Below are 19,322 nucleotides of genomic sequence, written 5' to 3' on the forward strand. Positions count from 1 at the left end.
AGGAGAAGGATGAGAAGAAGGAGAAGGATGAGAAGAAGGATGAGAAGAAGGAGAAGGATGAGAAGAAGGAGAAGGAGAAGGAGAAGGATGAGAAGAAGGAGAAGGATGAGAAGATGGAGAAGGAGAAGGATGAGAAGAAGGAGAAGGAGAAGGATGAGAAGAAGGAGAAGGAGAAGGATGAGAAGAAGGAGAAGGAGAAGGATGAGAAGAAGGAGAAGGATGAGAAGAAGGAGAAGGATGAGAAGAAGGAGAAGGATGAGAAGAAGGAGAAGGATGAGAAGAAGGACAGTTCTGTGACAGTTTCTGTCTATTTCTGACAGTTCTGTGACATTCACTCCATACAGCGGTTGAAACATTGTATCTATTTGTTTCCATAAATGACATTCTGCAGATACACTTAGAGGAGCTCTGCAGATACACTTTTTGCCGGCTTGGAATTATTCTTATTTTCATCCTACTTCTTCTTCTTCTTCTTCTTCATCCTCTTCTTCTTCTTCTGAGGATGAGGATGAAGAAGAAGAAGAAGAAGAAGAAGTAGGATGAAAATAAGAATTCCAAACCGGCAAAAAGTGTATGTGCAGAGTTCCTCTATTTCTGACAGTTCTCTGACAGCTTCTTCACATGTACAGCGGTTGAAACATCTGTATCCTAAATGGAAACTAATAGATACAATGTTTCAACCGCTGTACATGTGAAGGAACTGTCAGAGAAATGTCAGAAATAGCGGAGCTCTCTGCAGGGACACTTTTGCCGGCTGATCGGGAAAAAACCGATTCGCGCACCCGAAGTAGGCAAATATTCGGATTCGACGAGAATCAAATTTTTCCTGAAATTCGTATCGAATTCCGGTTCGCCTGGTTCGATTCGCTCATCTCTAGTCTATTGTACAGGGAGAATCTCAACACTTTTTTACAACAGCAAAGTATCAAACTATGTCTTTCCTCGTCAGGTAAGTAGCATCATGGTGGGCTTGGTGATGGAAGACAATGGTAGAAGATGGACACATAACACCCAGGCTTTGATTTTCAGGGACTTGTTGGTCCCCTATGACCAACCGAAAGGGTTACAAACAATTATCGCATACTATAGGGTTAAAACAGCATCTCCCCTTTGAAGGCACGGTGCCCGCTCTGTCGGGTTATCTCCCAATCTCCAGTTAATAAGTAATTTTTACGGAGCGATGCCAGCCATTTCTGCTGCCATCTGGCTCTGGTTGGCTTGCGTTGTCATAGTTGTACTTGACATACGGGCCAAGAATCTGATTACGGTCAATTGTTAAGGGTGGTGCTTGCTGGATCAGGGCTGTTGAGCAAACTCTGGAGGAGGAAGAGGTCACCCAAGGTACAGGGGTGATAGAGAGAGATAGTGGTTCTACAAAATATATTACATATTGACTTTCAACGGGCAATGGACCTTCAACCTGCCAAACTGGCTTTCTCTGTCTATGTTTTATTAAGAGGTTTACATTGATCTGGATTGAGGCCTGTCCGGTTATCCGTGGGATAAAATTCGTTATTGGATTGAGAATGACATGAATGTGGGTTTTCAAGCGGTTTAACCATTGAACCTCCAGTAGAAGTTTTGGGGTTTTTTTGTAGTACACGTTTTTATACTGATGTTTTAATAAAAAAAAAACATTTAAAGGCCAACTCATCACCAGCTACAATGCTCACTTCCTCTTCAAAGCTGTCCCCTTCAGTAATCTCTTTCTGCCACTAGATGTCCTCAGTGCCCCGGATTGAATGACACCCTGTGTGATTGGCTGTAGCACGTGTCAAACACAAGGCTCACTGGCCGAATCTGGCCCACCAGTCCATTTCATGCAACTGCAGCACCCCCCTCGTCTCCGCCCCCATCTTGTCTCAGCAGAGAGGAGGACAGAACTCCTCCGCTGGATCCTGCATCCTCTCTGTGCTGCCGCGGAGAGGCTCCACTCTGCCCTCCTCCACCTCCATTTTAGCAGTTGGTAGCAGAGAGGAGGACAGAACTCCTTCGACCAGGGGTGGACTGACCATTCGAGCACTCAGGCACTGCTTAAGGGCCTGGGGTCAGTAGTGGGCCCCATGAGATGCCCCTGGTACCTTTCATAGGTTTTTTTGGGTGTGGGCGAGGACACAGGGGCCCCATAATCACCTATTTCCCGGGGGCCCCATAACTTGTCAGTCCACCTCTGCCTTCGACAGATCCTGAGCCTCTCTGTCTCGTCTCAGCATTCAGATGACTCCGGCCCTCCTCTGGTCCTCCTCCAGACCCTGCACTTTCTGCCTCTCAGCTCCACCCCCAGCTTCTTCTCGGAGCAACACAAGGTAAAGGGGGGGGAATGTTTTGTAAGGGAGGGTTGGGGACTCTTAATTTATGATGGGGGGGGGGGGGGGCCTTGACATCTGAATTAATGGGGGTGGAGTGCTCTGGACCTCTAGTCTTACAGATACAATCGACCCTTAGAGGGCAACCATAATGCTGATGTGACCCACAATGAATATAAATTTGACACCCCTGGGCTATAGGGTCCTTTTTCTGCACGCCTAACAAGGTCATGTCCAGAGGCGGACTGACCATTTGGAAACCCGGGCACTCGGGGTCAGTAGGGGGCCCCATGAGATGCCCCTGGTACCTTTTTCATAGGCTTTTTTGAGTTTGGGCAAGGACACAGGGGCCCCATGAGTTGTCAGTCTGCCCCAGTCATGTCATGGTCCCATTTTAGGGGCCAATCCTGCAGAATTCTAGGGGAAAGGGGGTTGTGTGACTTGGAGGGGGCATGGGGCGGTGCCCAGAGTTGTGCTTTAACACCAGGGACACCCATAATACTGGCTTTAACAAGCCCGTTGGACCTTTTAAGGAGAGAGTACAGCGCAAGCTTCTCCCTTTTTTACCACCTGTCTCTATCCGAGCCTTCACATGGCCCCATCCGAGCAGGGCTGGCGAGGAAGGAGAGGTTCCTTTGTTCAGATGAGCATTCAGTCGTGTAATCTAAACTTCAGGTATTTGTCCCCGTAAATAAGTGCTTTTCAGCCTAGCAGTCAAGATTAGCTTGGTAGACATGGAAAAAGAAACCTACAGCTCCACCTGCTGGCTGATATATTAAATTGGAAGTATTGAAGTCACGTTTCAGGGGCCAATGTGTGACAACATTTCCTAAACCTGCAATTATTTCTAAGCGTGTCACAGCCCCGCCTCCTGATGCACTTGCTGCACCCCCCCCCCCCCCCCACCCCCACCCTCCCTGTGGTCCAGTGTGCTCACCCTGTAGCCCTTGAAGTTTTCAAACTTGGAGTCAAAGTGTTTCTGGTTGGCGTCTATGAGGATGGAGATGAGCTGCTTCTGTTCCTCACTCAGTGACCCGACTTCCGCCACCCGCTGCGTCCTCTGCAGGCGCTCCTGCTTCTTCCTCATCCTCAGCTCGCGCCGCGCCATCAGCGCCTCCTCCGTCATAATCACTGCAAACCACAACGCAGAATGTCATTGGCGCCATTATCACCTTATCAAATTTTGTGACAACGCTCACTCACTACGACTATGAAGGAGCAGTGTAGTCACCTTAGGACAGTAAGTGCTTTGGGATCATTGATCCTGCCAGAAATCCATGGAGCTAATATCCTGTGCTCTCTGCCTCTACCTGATCAATACGTATTTTTTTGCACTTATAGAAAAGATAAATATACCGTTGAAAATGTTTCTTTTTAACAGAGAAATAGAAAACTAGTTCATTGTTAGGTTTTACATACACTATGGAGTTGATTTATAACAAGTGAAAGTGTACGGACTTTCATTCTGTGCAAAAGGGCCAAAAAAACAAAAAACAAATGTAAAGAGGCTACATCCTGTGCGGTTCGAATGTAAATCATTGATTTCTAGACAGAAAGTACGGCAGCTGGCCACTAGATGGAGCCACGTATAGGAATTCCTATGATGCTTAGCTCCATCTAGTGTCCAAATGACGTAATTATCATTTTAAATGATTGTGCCGTTCGAATGCAACTCATTGATTTAGAATGGAAAAATACAGCATTCGGCTACTAGATGGAACTAAGCATCACAGGAATTCCTATAAATAGCTCCACCTATTGGCCAAATGGCGGGATCAATGACTTACATTCGAACGGCACAGGATTTAGCCTGTTTACATTCACGTTTTTTGCACACAGAACGAATGTACGCGCGCTTTTATTGGGTGTATTCTGTCTACGTCGACCCCTTTCCTTTCACTTTCCTCATTGATTTTGGAGCATTTCGCCAAAATGGCGAAATGCGATTTCCGCCAAAAAAATTATTTTTGGGGGGGAGCGAAAACTCAATTTTCGGGGTCGCCTGGAGAGCACTAGAGCCACAATCTCATCACCCGGCACTGGTAACAAAGCCATCCAATTGTAGATGCCATTTCCGCGTGCTGCTTGTCCCCCCCCCCCAGTCGCCGACCCTTCCACCTATGTCAGAAGTCGCCGCACTGAACGCCGAACGTTTTTATGGCTGCCATGACATAAGTCCGTCGTGTCCTGGATTAAACCCGGATTTAATATTTTACACGCCGAGTTAAAATCAGAATATTAAACAACCGTGAGCGCCGGCGGCGGGACGATACGTGTTGATGTTTTCCATGTTCCTGCGTTTCCTGCGGACTCCTGTCACAATTTCCTATCCCCCTCCCCCCCTCTTCCCATCGCCATCCCCCCCGAGGTCCCCGGAGGCTTTTTTTTTTTTTTTTTAGGCCGCGTTGAGCTCCTAATCTTTCTATTCGCTGTCATCTCTGATGTTTACTGAACTGACATCAAAGGATTTCGCAGGTATAAACAGCGGCGGGAGGCGAACGGGCACCGGGCCTATTTTTAGACTCGGAACGCGCGATTGGCGTCTTTTCTGATCCGCGGGAAGAATATGGTGTTGGAAGGATCCGGTGCGGAGGTGGATCAGTGTGAAAAGCAATTGTTGTGTCTCTGATTACTGTTGGAGGGGATGATTAGTGGCTGTTCATTTAATTGACATTCTTGTAGGCGATTTGTGCGCGCGGGCGCGCCTCCGAGCGGGCGCGCCACGTCCCCTCGATACATGGATCGGGTTATAATCAGATACTAAAAGTAATACAATGTAATCAAATTGTTACTGTTATCTTCTGATTAAAGATGGGGACCAAGTGATATAATGGGGATGGGCAACAGAGCTTGCACTTAGGCGCTCATGTGCACCAGGTGCGAATGCACGCTCAACACAGTTGGCTATGCTCACAGATTTCCATTGGGTTGCATTGAGTTGATGCATACGCGTTGCCGTCCCGTAACATGCGCTGCGTCAGGCGGATGAACTTCCCGAAAAAGAGACCCGAATCTTTTTGAACCCCCTTAGTGCGTTAAGACCCATGCGTTGACGCAACGCACCCCAGCGGAAATGTGAGAACCGAGCCATCGGCCTCTTTGGCACGGACGTAGCGTGGTGGATCACTAGGTCAGCTGCGGTCAGCTTGGCATTAGCAGGCCATAAGCCACCTTTGGCATGCCTATTAGAAGAGGGATTTACCTCGGTACTGCCCCCCGACTGGATTCATCGGACGTGGATGCATCATGGTTGCAGCGTGGCCCCATTCAACCGATTCACCTCTATGACCAGGATTCCACATTGAAAGACCTCTTCGCCCCAACCGCGTTCATTGGATGCGGTTGCATCACGGTTGCGGCGTGGCCCTATTCACCTTTATACTCAGGATTTCACACTGAAATACCTCTTCACTGCACCCCAGATGCATCCCTTGGACGCAATTGCGTCATGTTTGCGTCACGGCGCCATTCGCCTCTAGGTCACTGAAATATCTCTTCGCCACCCCCAAACTATGTCCATTGGACACGGTTGCCTCATGCGTGACCCCATTCACCTCTATGCTCAGGATTTCACACTGAACGACTTCTTCACTGCGCAACAAATGCATCCATTGGACACGGTTACCTCATGATTGCGACGTGGCCCCATTCACCTCTGAAATATCTCTTCGCCACCCCCAAACTATGTTCATTGGACACGGTTGCCTCATGCGTGACCCCATTCACCTCTATGCTCAGAATTTCACACTGAAATACTTCCTCACTGCGCAACAAATGCATCTATTGGACACGATTGCGTCACGTTTGGGTCACGGTGCCATTCACCTCTAGACCACTGAAATACCTTTTTGCCACCCCCAAACCATGTCCATTGGACACGGTTGCCTCATAAATGCGGTGTTGCCCCATTCACCTCTATGCTCAGGATTTCACACTGAACGACTTCTTCACTGCGCAACAAATGCATCCATTGGACATGGTTGCCTCATGATTGTGACGTGGCCCCATTCACCTCTGAAATATCTCTTCGCCACCCCCAAACTATGTCCATTGGACACGGTTGCCTCATGCGTGACCCCATTCACCTCTATGCTCAGAATTTCACACTGAAATATTTCTTCACTGCCCCCCAAACCATGTTTATTGGATGCAGCTGCACCATGGTTGCATTGGGGCCCCATTCACCTCTATGCTATGGATTTCACACGGAAACCTCTTCAGCGCACCAACGTCGCCCATTGAATTGCCACTGCATCATGGTTGCAGCGTGGCCTCACATTGAAATACCTTTTCACTGCCCTCAAGCCATGTCCATTGGATGTGGTTGCAGCATAGTTGTGGCGCGGCACCGTTCACCGCTATGCACAGGATTTCACACTGAAATGCCTCTTCTCTGCACCCAAACCGCATCCATTGCATCACTGTTGCGGTGGCGCAACCCTATGCCCTTATATGTGGTCGCAACAATGTGGCAGTCCAGCAGTCATTGCTTGGTTCTGATTAACAACGCGCCTCAGCCACTGGGTTTGGCTGTCTTACATTGTCCATATGAAAAAGGCCTTAGAGTGTCCTTGCAGCGAATAGTACCTGATGTGAATGAGCCCTCAATAAAGATCACCTGTCTGAGTGTAAGCTCTGTGGCCCAATTTCACATAATCACACAGTGGAAGACGCATTTCATGCCGCAATGCACCTTCCATAAATATCACCTACGTGCATGTCCACCAGCAAGGTGTGTAGGGGCGCCATTCGGAAATAATAAGTGCCACGCATTACCGCAACACTAATGTGTTAACCGAGCCTAAATTTCTGTTCGTGTGCCACGTCTATGGGTATAAAAATCCAGACTTGATTCAACCAACCAGTACCAGGCACATGATTTTTTTTTTCTTCAGATGACTGGGTGGGCTTTAGTGGCGCTGCGGTGTTGCGGCGTTGCCTGGACAGCATTAGCGGCCCACCGATTGATGGAAGCGCCTGTTTAAACTTGAAGGTATAACCCACAGCGGCGGCTTCTGGGATTTACAAATGGAGACCCTGGCGGCTCGACAATCAATTTTCTAATGGACTGTCAGGGCTCCGCGTGCGGCTCAGCGGCCGGTGATTGCTCTGGGCCAAGGGGGCCGAATTTGTACTCCATTAAAAAGCGCTTACGGTTTAATGGTTCCATCTCAGATCTCCGAAATGTCAAGTAATGGGATTTGCCGCCAGGGAGGGGAATAGCTGGAAACTTTTATTTAAAAAAAAAAATAATAGATCTTACTGGGGGCCGGAGAGGGAGCTTAAAGGGCCACCAGACACCAATGTATAAAATGATGATGGGCTAGAGGAGGGAAGTATTTCTGAATGCACGCCTGACTTCCTGTCTATTAATATCATAGAGAAATACCACTGACGGTCACCTTCAATTCTGAGCTCCATCCTCAAGGTGTACCTGCTCCTCCCCTTCAGTTTTGTAAAGGTGCACCGACTCCTCCCCTTCAGTTTTGTACAGGTGTACCGACTCCTCCCCTTCAGTCTTGTACAGGTGTACCGGCTCCTCCCCTTCAGTCTTGCACAGGTGTACCGGTTCCTCCACTTCAGTCTTGCACAGGTGTCCCGGCTCCTCCCCTTCAGTCTTGCACAGGTGTCCCGGCTCCTCCCCATCAGTCTTGTACAGGTGTACTGGCTCCTCCCCATCAGTCTTTTACAGGTGTACTGGCTCCTCCTCTTCAGTCTTGCACAGGTGTGCTGGCTCCTCCCCTTCAGTCTTGCACAGGTGTAGCGGCTCCTCCCATTCAGTCTTGCACAGGTGTACCGGCTCCTCCCCTTCAGTCTTGCACAGGTGTACTGGCTCCTCCCCTTCAGTCTTCCACAGCTCCTCCTGGACTGAAACGGCTTCCTCTGATTTCACCGCACACTGTAAGCGTCTCACAATGTGCACTAGAAGCAGCAGCCAGTCAGATAGAGCTCCGCCTCATTTCCTGGCTGGAGGACATCCAGCATCATCTAGTACCTTCCTCCCCAGCCTGACTGTCCCTGGCCCCGCCCCTTTCACTGGATTTCAGTTCTTTCAATCATGGAGGCTCAGTATCACATGTGGGCGTTACCTATTCAGCCTGCCTAGGAACGCCCACTCCTCCAGACTGATACCCATCAAGGCATTTTGATATTTGCATATCTCCACCCACTGCCTGCATCAGCACTGAGGCCTTTGCTGGGTTGTGCAATGTTTTCAGAAAGCTGTGTACAGCACTCTGCTAGCCCCTCCCACCAGCCATGATCTGCCTGCATTGCATAGAGAAGCACAGAGACCCGATGATGAGATCACTGGTGCATTTTGGTTTGAGTGGGGTGTCCAAATGAAATGCGCTAAGGCAGCAAAAATCACTCCACTCATCCAAAACTCATCCAAAGAGTTGACAAGGAACATGCTGACGGTAAGAGTAAGCAGAGAGATGACCTCATCGGTCTGCTGCCCCTTCTTCCTTGTCCAATCAGCAGCAGGAGGCAGGGACCTCCCTGTATTTCTTAACTGCAGCAGAGAAAAGTCTGGTCACCATTCTGGCCGCGCTGAGTCACGGACTGTGTATATCTTAGGACTGGATGGACAGAAATACAAATTCTTTGGCCGGTCAGACAACCCAATATGCCTATTTTTAACCTAATTTATTAGCTGTTTGCCTGGAGTTCCCCTTTAAGCCTTCTTGAGTCTAAAATGGCAGTTTGCCCTGAACAATGGCCGTTACATAATGTCAGAACCCTAGTGCCACACACACAGGCTGTACTCACTGTCTCTCCTCATCCCCACATCCAGGCACTTCTGTAGCCGGCACGCCTGGCACCGCCTACGCTTGGCTTTGGTGACCGGACAGGACCGCGTGAATGGACAGGTAAACGTTAACCCTTTGCTCATTGAACGTCTGGGAGAAGGAAAGAAAAACAGACATTCACTAAGGGCATTAAGAGGTGGGGGTCCTGGTGGGACCAATCCTTAAAGAGGGCATGATGGGTGATTCCTACATATTAAGAGGTGGGGGTCTTGGTGGGACCAGTACATAAAATTACCATGATGGGCGATCCCTATATGTTAAGAGGTGGGGTCTTGGTGGGACCAATCCATAAATTTACCATGATGGGCGATCCCTACATATTAAGAGGTGGGGTCTTGGTGGGACCAATGCATAAATTTACCATGATGGGTGATCCCTACATATTAAGAGGTGGGGTCTTGGTGGAACCAATCCATAAAATGACCATGATGGGTGATCCCTACATATTAAGAGGTGGGGGTCTTGGTGGGACCTATCCATAAAGTGGGCATGATGGGCAATCCCTACATATAAGGAGGTGGGGGTCTTGGTGGGACCAATCCATAAAATGACCATGATGGGTGATACCTACTTATTAGGAGGTGGGGGTCTTGGTGGGACCAATCCATAAAATGACCATGATGGCTGATCCCTACATATTAAGAGGTGGAGTCTTGGTGGGTCCAATCCATAAGGTGGGCATGATGGCTGATCCCTACATATTAACAGGTGGGGTCTTGGTGGGACCAATCCATAAAGTTGGCATGATGGGCGATCCCTTAATTTTAGGAAGTGGGGTCTGGTTGGACCAGTCCATAAGGTGGGCATGATGGGCGATCCCTACATATTAACAGGTGGGGTCCTGGTGGGTTCAATCCATAAAATGGGCATGATGGACAATCACTACATATTAGGAGGTGGGGTTTTGGTGGCACCAATCCATAAAATGGGCATGATGGGCGACCCCTACATAATAATAGGGGGAAGTCTTGGTGGGACTAATCCATAAAGCGGGCATAATGTGCAATCCCTACATACTAAGAGATGGGGTCTTGGTGGGTCTAATCCATAAAGTGGGCATGATGGGTGTTCCCTACATATTAGGAGGTGGAGTCCTGGTGGAAGCAATCCATAAAATGGGCGTAGTGGGCAGTCCATACATATTAGGAGGTAGGGTCTTGGTGGGATCTCTTGGTAAAGTGGATGTGATTGGATCAAACCCACCTGGAAAGTGGGAGGATGAAATGCAGACATTGGTGATAATAGTGTCCCAGGGTCCGGGACCATGATGTTGGTAGGTATGCATTACCTGAAGAAGCCTTTGCAGCCCTCGCAGGTCAGGACGTGGAAGTGATACCCATTAGCCCGATCGCCACACACGGCACAGATCTTTTCCTCTGCATCGGGGTCCTCGCTCTCTCCGGCCCTCAGGCACAGGATGGATGTAGCCACAGAACTGCAGCTGCTGTTACTGTCCTCCTCGAAGACAGAGTACATGGTGGGGCTCCAGTCCTGCTGGATATTGGACCCATCCAGGTCCTGGCTGTTCATCTCAGACCTGAGAGAAGAAAATAAAAAAAGAAAAAATAATTCATTTTTTTTTTAAGTTGAGATTTGCAGAGGAGCAGAGGGTTCAAGGGTACAGAACTCTAGATCTAACAATACACCTACAGGATAAAAATGCTGTACAAGCTGGATCAGTCTTTCCCAACCAGGGTTCCAAAGACATCTAGGGTTCCTTCAAAGGTTCTAGAGGTTCCTGAGCAATGAGTGACTTCTGCCTCCCAACCACTGATGCCAATTAACTATTCAGGTATCTGTATTCCTCCCACTGATCACCAATGTAAGGGACATTCTTCCCACTGACCCCCAATGTAAGGGACATTCTTCCCACTGATCACCAATGTAAGGGACATTCTTCCCACCGACCACCAATGGAAGGGACATTCTTCCCACTGATCACCAATGTAAGGGACATTCTTCCCACTGATCACCAATGTAAGGGACATTCTTCCCACTGATCACCAATGTAAGGGACATTCTTCCCACCGACCACCAATGGAAGGGACATTCTTCCCACTGACCCCCAATGTAAGGGACAGTCTTCTCACTGATCCCAATGTAAGGGACAGTCTTCTCACTGAACCCCAATGTAAGGGACATTCTTCCCACTGACCGCCAATGTAAGGGGCATTCTTCCCACTGACCCCCAATGTAAGGGACATTCTTCCCACTGACCCCCAATGTAAGGGACATTCTTCCCACCGACCACCAATGGAAGGGACATTCTTCCCACTGACCACCAACGTAAGGGACATTCTTCCCACTGACTGCCAATGTAAGGGACATTCTTCCCACTGACCCCCAATGTAAGGGACATTCTTCCCACTGATCACCAATGGAAGGGACATTCTTCCCACTGACCACCAACGTAAGGGACATTCTTCCCACTGACCCCCAATGTAAGGGACATTCTTCCCACTGACCACCAACGTAAGGGACATTCTTCCCACTGACCACCAATGTAAGGGACATTCTTCCCACTGATCACCAACGTAAGGGACATTCTTCCCACTGACCACCAATGTAAGGGACATTCTTCCCACTGGCCACCAATGTAAGGGGCATTCTTCCCACTGACCACCAATGTAAGGGACATTCTTCCCACTGATCACCAATGTAAGGGACATTCTTCCCACTGGCCACCAATGTAAGGAACATTCTTCCCACTGACCACCAATGTAAGGGACATTCTTCCCACTGACCACCAACGTAAGGGACATTCTTCCCACTGACCACCAATGTAAGGGACATTCTTCCCACTGACCACCAACGTAAGGGACATTCTTCCCACTGACCACCAACGTAAGGGACATTCTTCCCACTGACCACCAACATAAGGGACATTCTTCCCACTGACCCCCAATGTAAGGGACATTCTTCCCACTGATCACCAATGTAAGGGACATTCTTCTCACTGACCACCAATGTAAGGGACATTCTTCCCACTGACCACCAATGTAAGGGACATTCTTCCCACTGACCACCAATGTAAGGGACATTCTTCCCACTGATCACCAATGTAATAGCATTCTTGCCACTGACAACCAATGTAAGGGACATTCTTCCCACTGACCACCAATGTAAGGGACATTCTTCCCACTGATCTCCAATGTAAGGGACATTCTTCCCACTGACCCCCAATGTAAGGGACATTCTTCCCACTGATCACCAATGTAAGAAGCATTCTTCCCACTGACCACCAATGTAAGGGACATTCTTCCCACTGACCCCCAATGTAAGGGACATTCTTCCCACTGACCACCAATGTAAGGGACATTCTTCCCACTGATCACCAATGTAAGGGACATTCTTCTCACTGACCACCAATGTAAGGGACATTCTTCCCACTGACCACCAATGTAAGGGACATTCTTCCCACTGACAACCAATGTAATAGCATTGTTGCCACTGACAACCAATGTAATAGCATTCTTGCCACTGACCACCAATGTAAGGGACATTCTTCCCACTGACCCCCAATGTAAGGGACATTCTTCCTACTGGCCACCAATGTAATAGCATTCTTCCCACTGGCCACCAATGTAAGGAGCATTCTTCCCACTGACCCCCAATGTAAGAAACATTCTTCCCACTGACCCCCAATGTAAGGGACATTCTTCCCACTGACCCCCAATGTAAGGGACATTCTTCCCACTGACCACCAATGTAAGGGACATTCTTCCCACTGACCCCCAATGTAAGGGACGTTCTTCCCACTGACCACCAATGTAAGGGACATTCTTCCCACTGACCACCAATGTAAGGGACGTTCTTCCCACTGATCACCAATGTAAGGGACGTTCTTCCCACTGACCCCCAATGTAAGGGACGTTCTTCCCACTGATCACCAATGTAAGGGACGTTCTTCCCACTGACCCCCAATGTAAGGGACATTCTTCCCACTGATCACCAATGTAAGGAGCATTCTTCCCACTGACCACCAATGTAAGGGACATTCTTCCCACTGACCACCAATGTAAGGGATCATGTTCCTCACCATACCTAGGGTCACGTTCCCCATTACCGAGGGTCCATCTTTGGCCGTAGAATGAGCCCAGCATAGGTGAAAAGGAGCTTCCACCACTTTTGGGAGCCATTTCAAAGCCCACTGCGCCCTTTACAACCACCCTCAATAGCCTTCAATTCCCCTCCTCCATTGACTTTGATGCAACTGAAAAATTTTACCAAAATTTCCAGATTTACCCAAATTTTGAATGCAAGGAAAAAAACCCATCAGGTTTGCCCATCCCTAGTCACAGAGACTTCCTTTCTTGTCTTTATCCTTCGAGTTGGCCGGGTTCAGGAACCGTCCACAGTCTCTAATGTAGGAGGGAGGCGGCCATCGGCGGCGTGTGTGCGTTGCGCAGTGGCTTTGGTGTCACCCCGTGTGTCTGTTTTTAGCTCATACTACATGTGAATTAACCGGGTAAACATTTACTAAGATGAATGTTTACACCGGGCTGTGCCATGACCTTTAGCCCCGAGTGCGGCTGAACTCAGGAATCCGGGAGCAATGCCGATAGACAGTGTCAGCTACGGCTCACGGTATTAAAGGGAAACTCCAGGCCAAACAGCTACGTTTACCGGTCTAATTATCTATCTGTCCCGCCTCCTTTTTTGGACCACCAATAAACATCACCGCACTGAGATACCACCCCCCCCCCCCCCCCGCAGTGAGCTGGGACCTCCTTGCCTATCAGTTTACAGAGCACCCTGATTGCAAGCCTGATTACAGCTTTCAGCTGGTGTGCGCCAGCTCTGTATATATAAAGCAGATCTCAGGACATTTCAGAATGTGCAGAATTGTTTTCAAATGTGAACCTCCCTGGATTCTTCAGGGGGGGGGGTAATCCCTACATATTAAGAGGTGGGGGTCTTGGTGGGACCAATCCAAAAGAGGCCATGATGGGTGATCCCTTCATATTTAGAGGTGGGGGTCTTGGCGCGACCAATCCATAAAAAGGCCATGTTGGGTGATCACTACATGTTAATAGGTGGGGGTCTTGGTGGGACCAATCCATAAAATGACCATAATGGGTGATCCCTACATATTAAGAGGTGGGGGTCTTGGTGGGAGCAATCCATAAAATGGGCATGATGGGCAATCCCTACATATAAGGAGGTGGGGGTTTTGGTGGGAGCAATCCATAAAATGACCATGATGGGTGATCCCTACATATTAAGAGGTGGGGGTCTTGGTGGGAGCAATCCATAAAATGGGCATGATGGGCGATCCCTACATATAAGGAGGTGGGGGTCATGGCTGGACCAATCCATAAAAAGGCCATGATGGGTGATCCCTACATATTAAGAGGTGGGGTCTTGGCGGGAGCAATCCATAAAATGACCATGATGGGTGATGCCTACATATTAAGAGGTGGGGGTGTTGGCGGGACCAATCCATAAAATGACCATGATGGGTGATCCCTACATATTAAGAGGTGGGGCTTTTGGTGGGACCAATCCATAAAAAGGCCATGATGGGTGATCCCTACATATTAAGAGGTGGGGTCTTGGTGGGACCAATACATAAAATGACCATGATGGGTGATCCCTACATATTAACAGGTGGGTTCTTGGTGGGACCAATACATAAAATGACCATGATGGGTGATGCCTACATATTAAGAGGTGGGGGTGTTGGCGGGACCAATCCATAAAATGACCATGATGGGTGATCCCTACATATTAAGAGGTGGGGGTCTTGGTGGGACCAATCCATAAAATAACCATGATGGGCGATCCCTACATATTAAGAGGTGGGGTCATGGCGGGACCAATCCATAAAGTGGCCATGATGGGTGATCCCTACATATTAAGAGGTGGGGTCTTGGCGGGACCAATACAGAAAATGACCATGATGGGTGATCCCTACATAATAAGAGGTGGGGGTCTTGGCGGGACCAATCCATAAAAAGGCCATGATGGGTGATCCCTACATATTAAGAGGTGGGGTCTTGGTGGGAGCAATCCATAAAATGACCATGATGGGCAATCCCTACATATAAGGAGGTGGGGTCTTGGTGGGACCAATCCCTACACACTAGGAGGTGGGGTCACTTTTAGTCACTTTCTGCACACCAGCTGCAAAATAAAATCCGGCAGGCGGCGGCTGTGGCTACCACGTGACAATACGCAACCCTCCATTCCAGGTTTTGTAGGAAATCCTGAGGCTTTAGATAGTGAGGAAGGGCGGGCAGAGCAGCCATGCACAAGGATTCAACTCCTCTGGGGAGGTACTTAGGGAGCAAGCCAGGAGGCGGAGCTTTGAGAAACGATCACAGGCGGGGAGATGGTGTCAGTCCTCCAGGGAACCATGGTGGGTGGTGGGAGGTGGGGTGGGGATTGATAGCATAGCATTGGCTGCCCGTAAAAAAATATATATTTTCTGAGCAGATTCTGTCCGTTTCTAACGACAAATGAAGGATTTCCCCTTTAATTTTTTTTTTTTCTTCTTTTATTATACGCAGGTCGGCGCTCATGAAAAATGTATGTTGAAGCGCGGCATCGGATGAGTGGCAGTAATAATGTACATAAACGGTAGCGGGCAGAAGGCAGCCCTCCAGAATGCTACTTTCAGATCTAATGCAATTTTAAATACCGCCGCTCCATTCCCCGGGGGGACCAGCCATGCGATGCCGGAGTTTTCTGGGTCATCATGGATTCAGCATTACCGCCCCCCCACCCCATCCTACCCGAAGGCACAACAGGACGCTTCACATTCAGTGCGGAAAATCGGTGTGTTCAGGATTCCGGATGGAGCCTCGCTGAGCCGTGATGTGGCGGATTTTGAAAAAGAATCTTTTTATTGCGACCCGCTGAGAGATATTTGTATAGAAAATGGCTGCGTCCCCCCCCCCGATCCTCGTCTACGAAATACCACCCTCTGTGGTGTCCCCCCCCCGATCCTCTCCCACAAAATACCACCCTCTGTGGTGTGTCCCCCCCATCCTCGTCCATGAAATACCACCCTCTGTGGTGTGTCCCCCCCCCGATCCTCGTCCATGAAATACCACCCTCTGTGGTCCCCCCCCCATCCTCGTCCATGAAATACCACCCTCTGTGGTGTCCCCCCCCCGATCCTCTCCCACAAAATACCACCCTCTGTGGTGTGTCCCCCCCATCCTCGTCCATGAAATACCACCCTCTGTGGTGTGTCCCCCCCCCCGATCCTCTCCCACAAAATACCACCCTCTGTGGTGTGTCCCCCCCATCCTCGTCCATGAAATACCACCCTCTGTGGTGTGTCCCCCCCCCCGATCCTCGTCCATGAAATACCACCCTCTGTGGTCCCCCCCCATCCTCGTCCATGAAATACCACCCTCTGTGGTGTGTCCCCCCCCCCTCATCCTCGTCCACGAAATACCACCCTCTGTGGTGTGTGTGTGTCCCCCATCCTTGTCCACGAAATACCACCCTCTGTGGTGTGTGTCCCCCCACCCATCCTCTCCCACAAAATACCACCCTCTGTGGTGTGTCCCCCCCATCCTCGTCCATGAAATACCACCCTCTGTGGTGTGTCCCCCCCCGATCCTCGTCCATGAAATACCACCCTCTGTGGTCCCCCCCCCATCCTCGTCCATGAAATACCACCCTCTGTGGTGTCCCCCCCCCGATCCTCTCCCACAAAATACCACCCTCTGTGGTGTGTCCCCCCCATCCTCGTCCATGAAATACCACCCTCTGTGGTGTGTCCCCCCCCCCGATCCTCGTCCATGAAATACCACCCTCTGTGGTCCCCCCCCATCCTCGTCCATGAAATACCACCCTCTGTGGTGTGTCCCCCCCCCCTCATCCTCGTCCACGAAATACCACCCTCTGTGGTGTGTGTGTGTCCCCCATCCTTGTCCACGAAATACCACCCTCTGTGGTGTGTGTCCCCCCACCCATCCTCATCCACGAAATACCACCCTCTGTGGTGTGTCCCCCCCCCCAATCCTCGCCTACGAAATACCACTCTCTGTGGTGTGTGTCCTCCCCCCCGATCCTCGTCCATGAAATACCACCCTCTGTGATGTGTCCCCCCCCCTCATCCTCGTCCACGAAATACCACCCTCTGTGGTGTGTGTGTTCCCCCCATCCTTGTCCACGAAATACCACCCTCTGTGGTGTGTCCCCCCACCCATCCTCGTCCACGAAATACCACCCTCTGTGGTGTGTGTCCCCCCCGATCCTCGCCTACGAAATACCACCCTCTGTGGTGTGTCCTCCCCCCCGATCCTCGTCCATGAAATACCACCCTCTGTGGTGTGTCCCCCCCCGATCCTCATCCATGAAATACCACCCTCTGTGGTGTGTCCCCCCCCGATCCTCGCCCACGAAATACCACCCTCTGTGGTGTGTGTCCCCCCCCCATCCTCGTCCACAAAATACCACCCTCTGTGGTGTGTGCCCCCCCCATCCTCGTCCACGAAATACCACCCTCTATGGTGTGTGTCCCCCGATCCTCGCCCACGAAATACCACCCTCTATGGTGTGTCCCCCGATCCTCGCCCACGAAATACCACCCTCTGTGGTGTGTCCCCCCCCGATCCTCGTCCATGAAATACCACCCTCTATGGTGTGTGCCCCCCCCGATCCTCGCCCACGAAATACCACCCTCTGTGGTGTGTCCCCCCCCGATCCTCGTCCATGAAATACCACCCTCTGTGGTGTGTGCCCCCCCCCATCCTTGTCCACGAAATACCACCCTCTGTGGTGTCCCCCCCCGATCCTCGTCCACAAAATACCACCCTCTGTGCGTGAAATATCACCCTCTGTCACTATCTCTATGGGGCTCTCAGGCCACGTTTGCGCCTTTGCAGTGCGGTAACACAGAGCACGTCGGCGCGCGTTATTTTGCTCATTAATGTGCATCATGTTAGGGTCGCCCATTCCTTTGAATTGCCCCCCCAGCAAAATAAAACGGATAAAAAAAATGTGGTGCGCCGCAAAGCAGAGTAATGCATCAGTGCAATGAAAGGCATGTGCGTTGGGGTGCGTTGGGGTATGTTGTAGTGCGTTGGGGTACATTGGGGTGCGTTGGGGTGAGTTGGGGTGTGTTGTGCGTTGGTGTATGTTGGGGTGCGTTGTGGTGCATTGGGATGGGTTGGGGTGCGTTGGGGTGTGTTGTGGTGTGTTGTGCGTTGTGCGTTGGGGTGCGTTGTGGTGTGTTGTGGTGCATTGGGGGGCATTGGGGGGTGTTGTAGTGTGTTGGGGTGCGTTGTGGTGCATTGGGATGCGTTGGGGTGTGTTGAGGTGCGTTGTGGTGCGTTGGGGTATGTTGTGGTGCATTGTGGTGTGTTGTGGTGCGTTGGGGGTGTGTTGGGGTGTGTTGTGCGTTGTGGTACATTGTGGTGTGTTGGGGTGCGTTGTGGTATGTTGAGGTGCGTTGTGGTACGTTGGGGTGCGTTGGGGTGTGTTGTGGTGTATTGGGGTGCGTTGTGGTGCGTTGGGGGTGTGTTGGGGTGTGTTGTGGTGCGTTGTGGTGTGTTGGGGTGCGTTGGGGTGTGTTGTGGTGTATTGGGGTGCGTTGTGGTGCGTTGGGGTGCGTTGGGGTGTGTTGTGGTGTATTGGGGTGCGTTGTGGTGCGTTGGGGGTGTGTTGGGGTGTGTTGTGGTGCGTTGTGGTGTGTTGGGGTGCGTTGGGGTGCGTTGTGGTATGTTGAGGTGCGTTGTGGTACGTTGGGGTGAGTTGGGGTGCGTTGTGGTGTATTGGGGTGCGTTGTGGTGCATTGGGATGGGTTGGGGTGCGTTGGGGTGTGTTGTGGTGCGTTGTGCGTTGGGGTGCGTTGTGGTGCATTGGGGGGCGTTGGGGGGTGTTGTAGTGTGTTGGGGTGCGTTGTGGTGCATTGGGATGCGTTGGGGTGTGTTGGGGTATGTTGTGGTGCATTGTGGTGTGTTGGGGGTGTGTTGGGGTGTGTTGTGGTGCGTTGTGGTACGTTGTGGTGTGTTGTGGTGCGTTGTGGTACGTTGTGGTGTGTTGTGGTGTGTTGGGGTGTGTTGTGGTGTGTTGGGGTGCGTTGGGGGTGTGTTGGGGTGTGTTGTGGTGCATTGTGGTACGTTGTGGTGTGTTGTGGTGCGTTGTGGTATGTTGTGGTGTGTTGTGGTGGGGTGTGTTGTGGTGCGTTGGGGGTGTGTTGTGGTGCGTTGTGGTACGTTGTGGTGTGTTGTGGTGCGTTGTG

The 19,322-nt window shown here is 50.5% G+C and overlaps 1 protein-coding gene across 1 annotated transcript in view; it reads right to left on the reverse strand.

Annotated features, from left to right (window-relative positions):
* Positions 1–19,322, reverse strand: part of LOC149432948 (nuclear receptor subfamily 1 group I member 3-like) — a 57,422-nt gene that overhangs the window by 12,620 nt on the left and 25,480 nt on the right. The window contains exons 2-4 of the mRNA XM_089664779.1: positions 10,407–10,655; positions 9,078–9,208; positions 3,244–3,437 (exon numbers count right to left, since the gene is read on the reverse strand). Of these exons, the coding sequence (XP_089520905.1) occupies positions 3,244–3,437; positions 9,078–9,208; positions 10,407–10,648 (567 nt within the window). The 5' untranslated portion in view covers positions 10,649–10,655. The remainder of the gene's footprint in view (positions 1–3,243; positions 3,438–9,077; positions 9,209–10,406; positions 10,656–19,322) is intronic.

Source organism: Staurois parvus, unplaced genomic scaffold (genome assembly GCF_062004578.1).
Source record: "Staurois parvus isolate SC_StPar_1 unplaced genomic scaffold, SC_StPar_1.0 ptg002036l, whole genome shotgun sequence".
NCBI classification, from domain to species: domain Eukaryota; kingdom Metazoa; phylum Chordata; class Amphibia; order Anura; family Ranidae; genus Staurois; species Staurois parvus.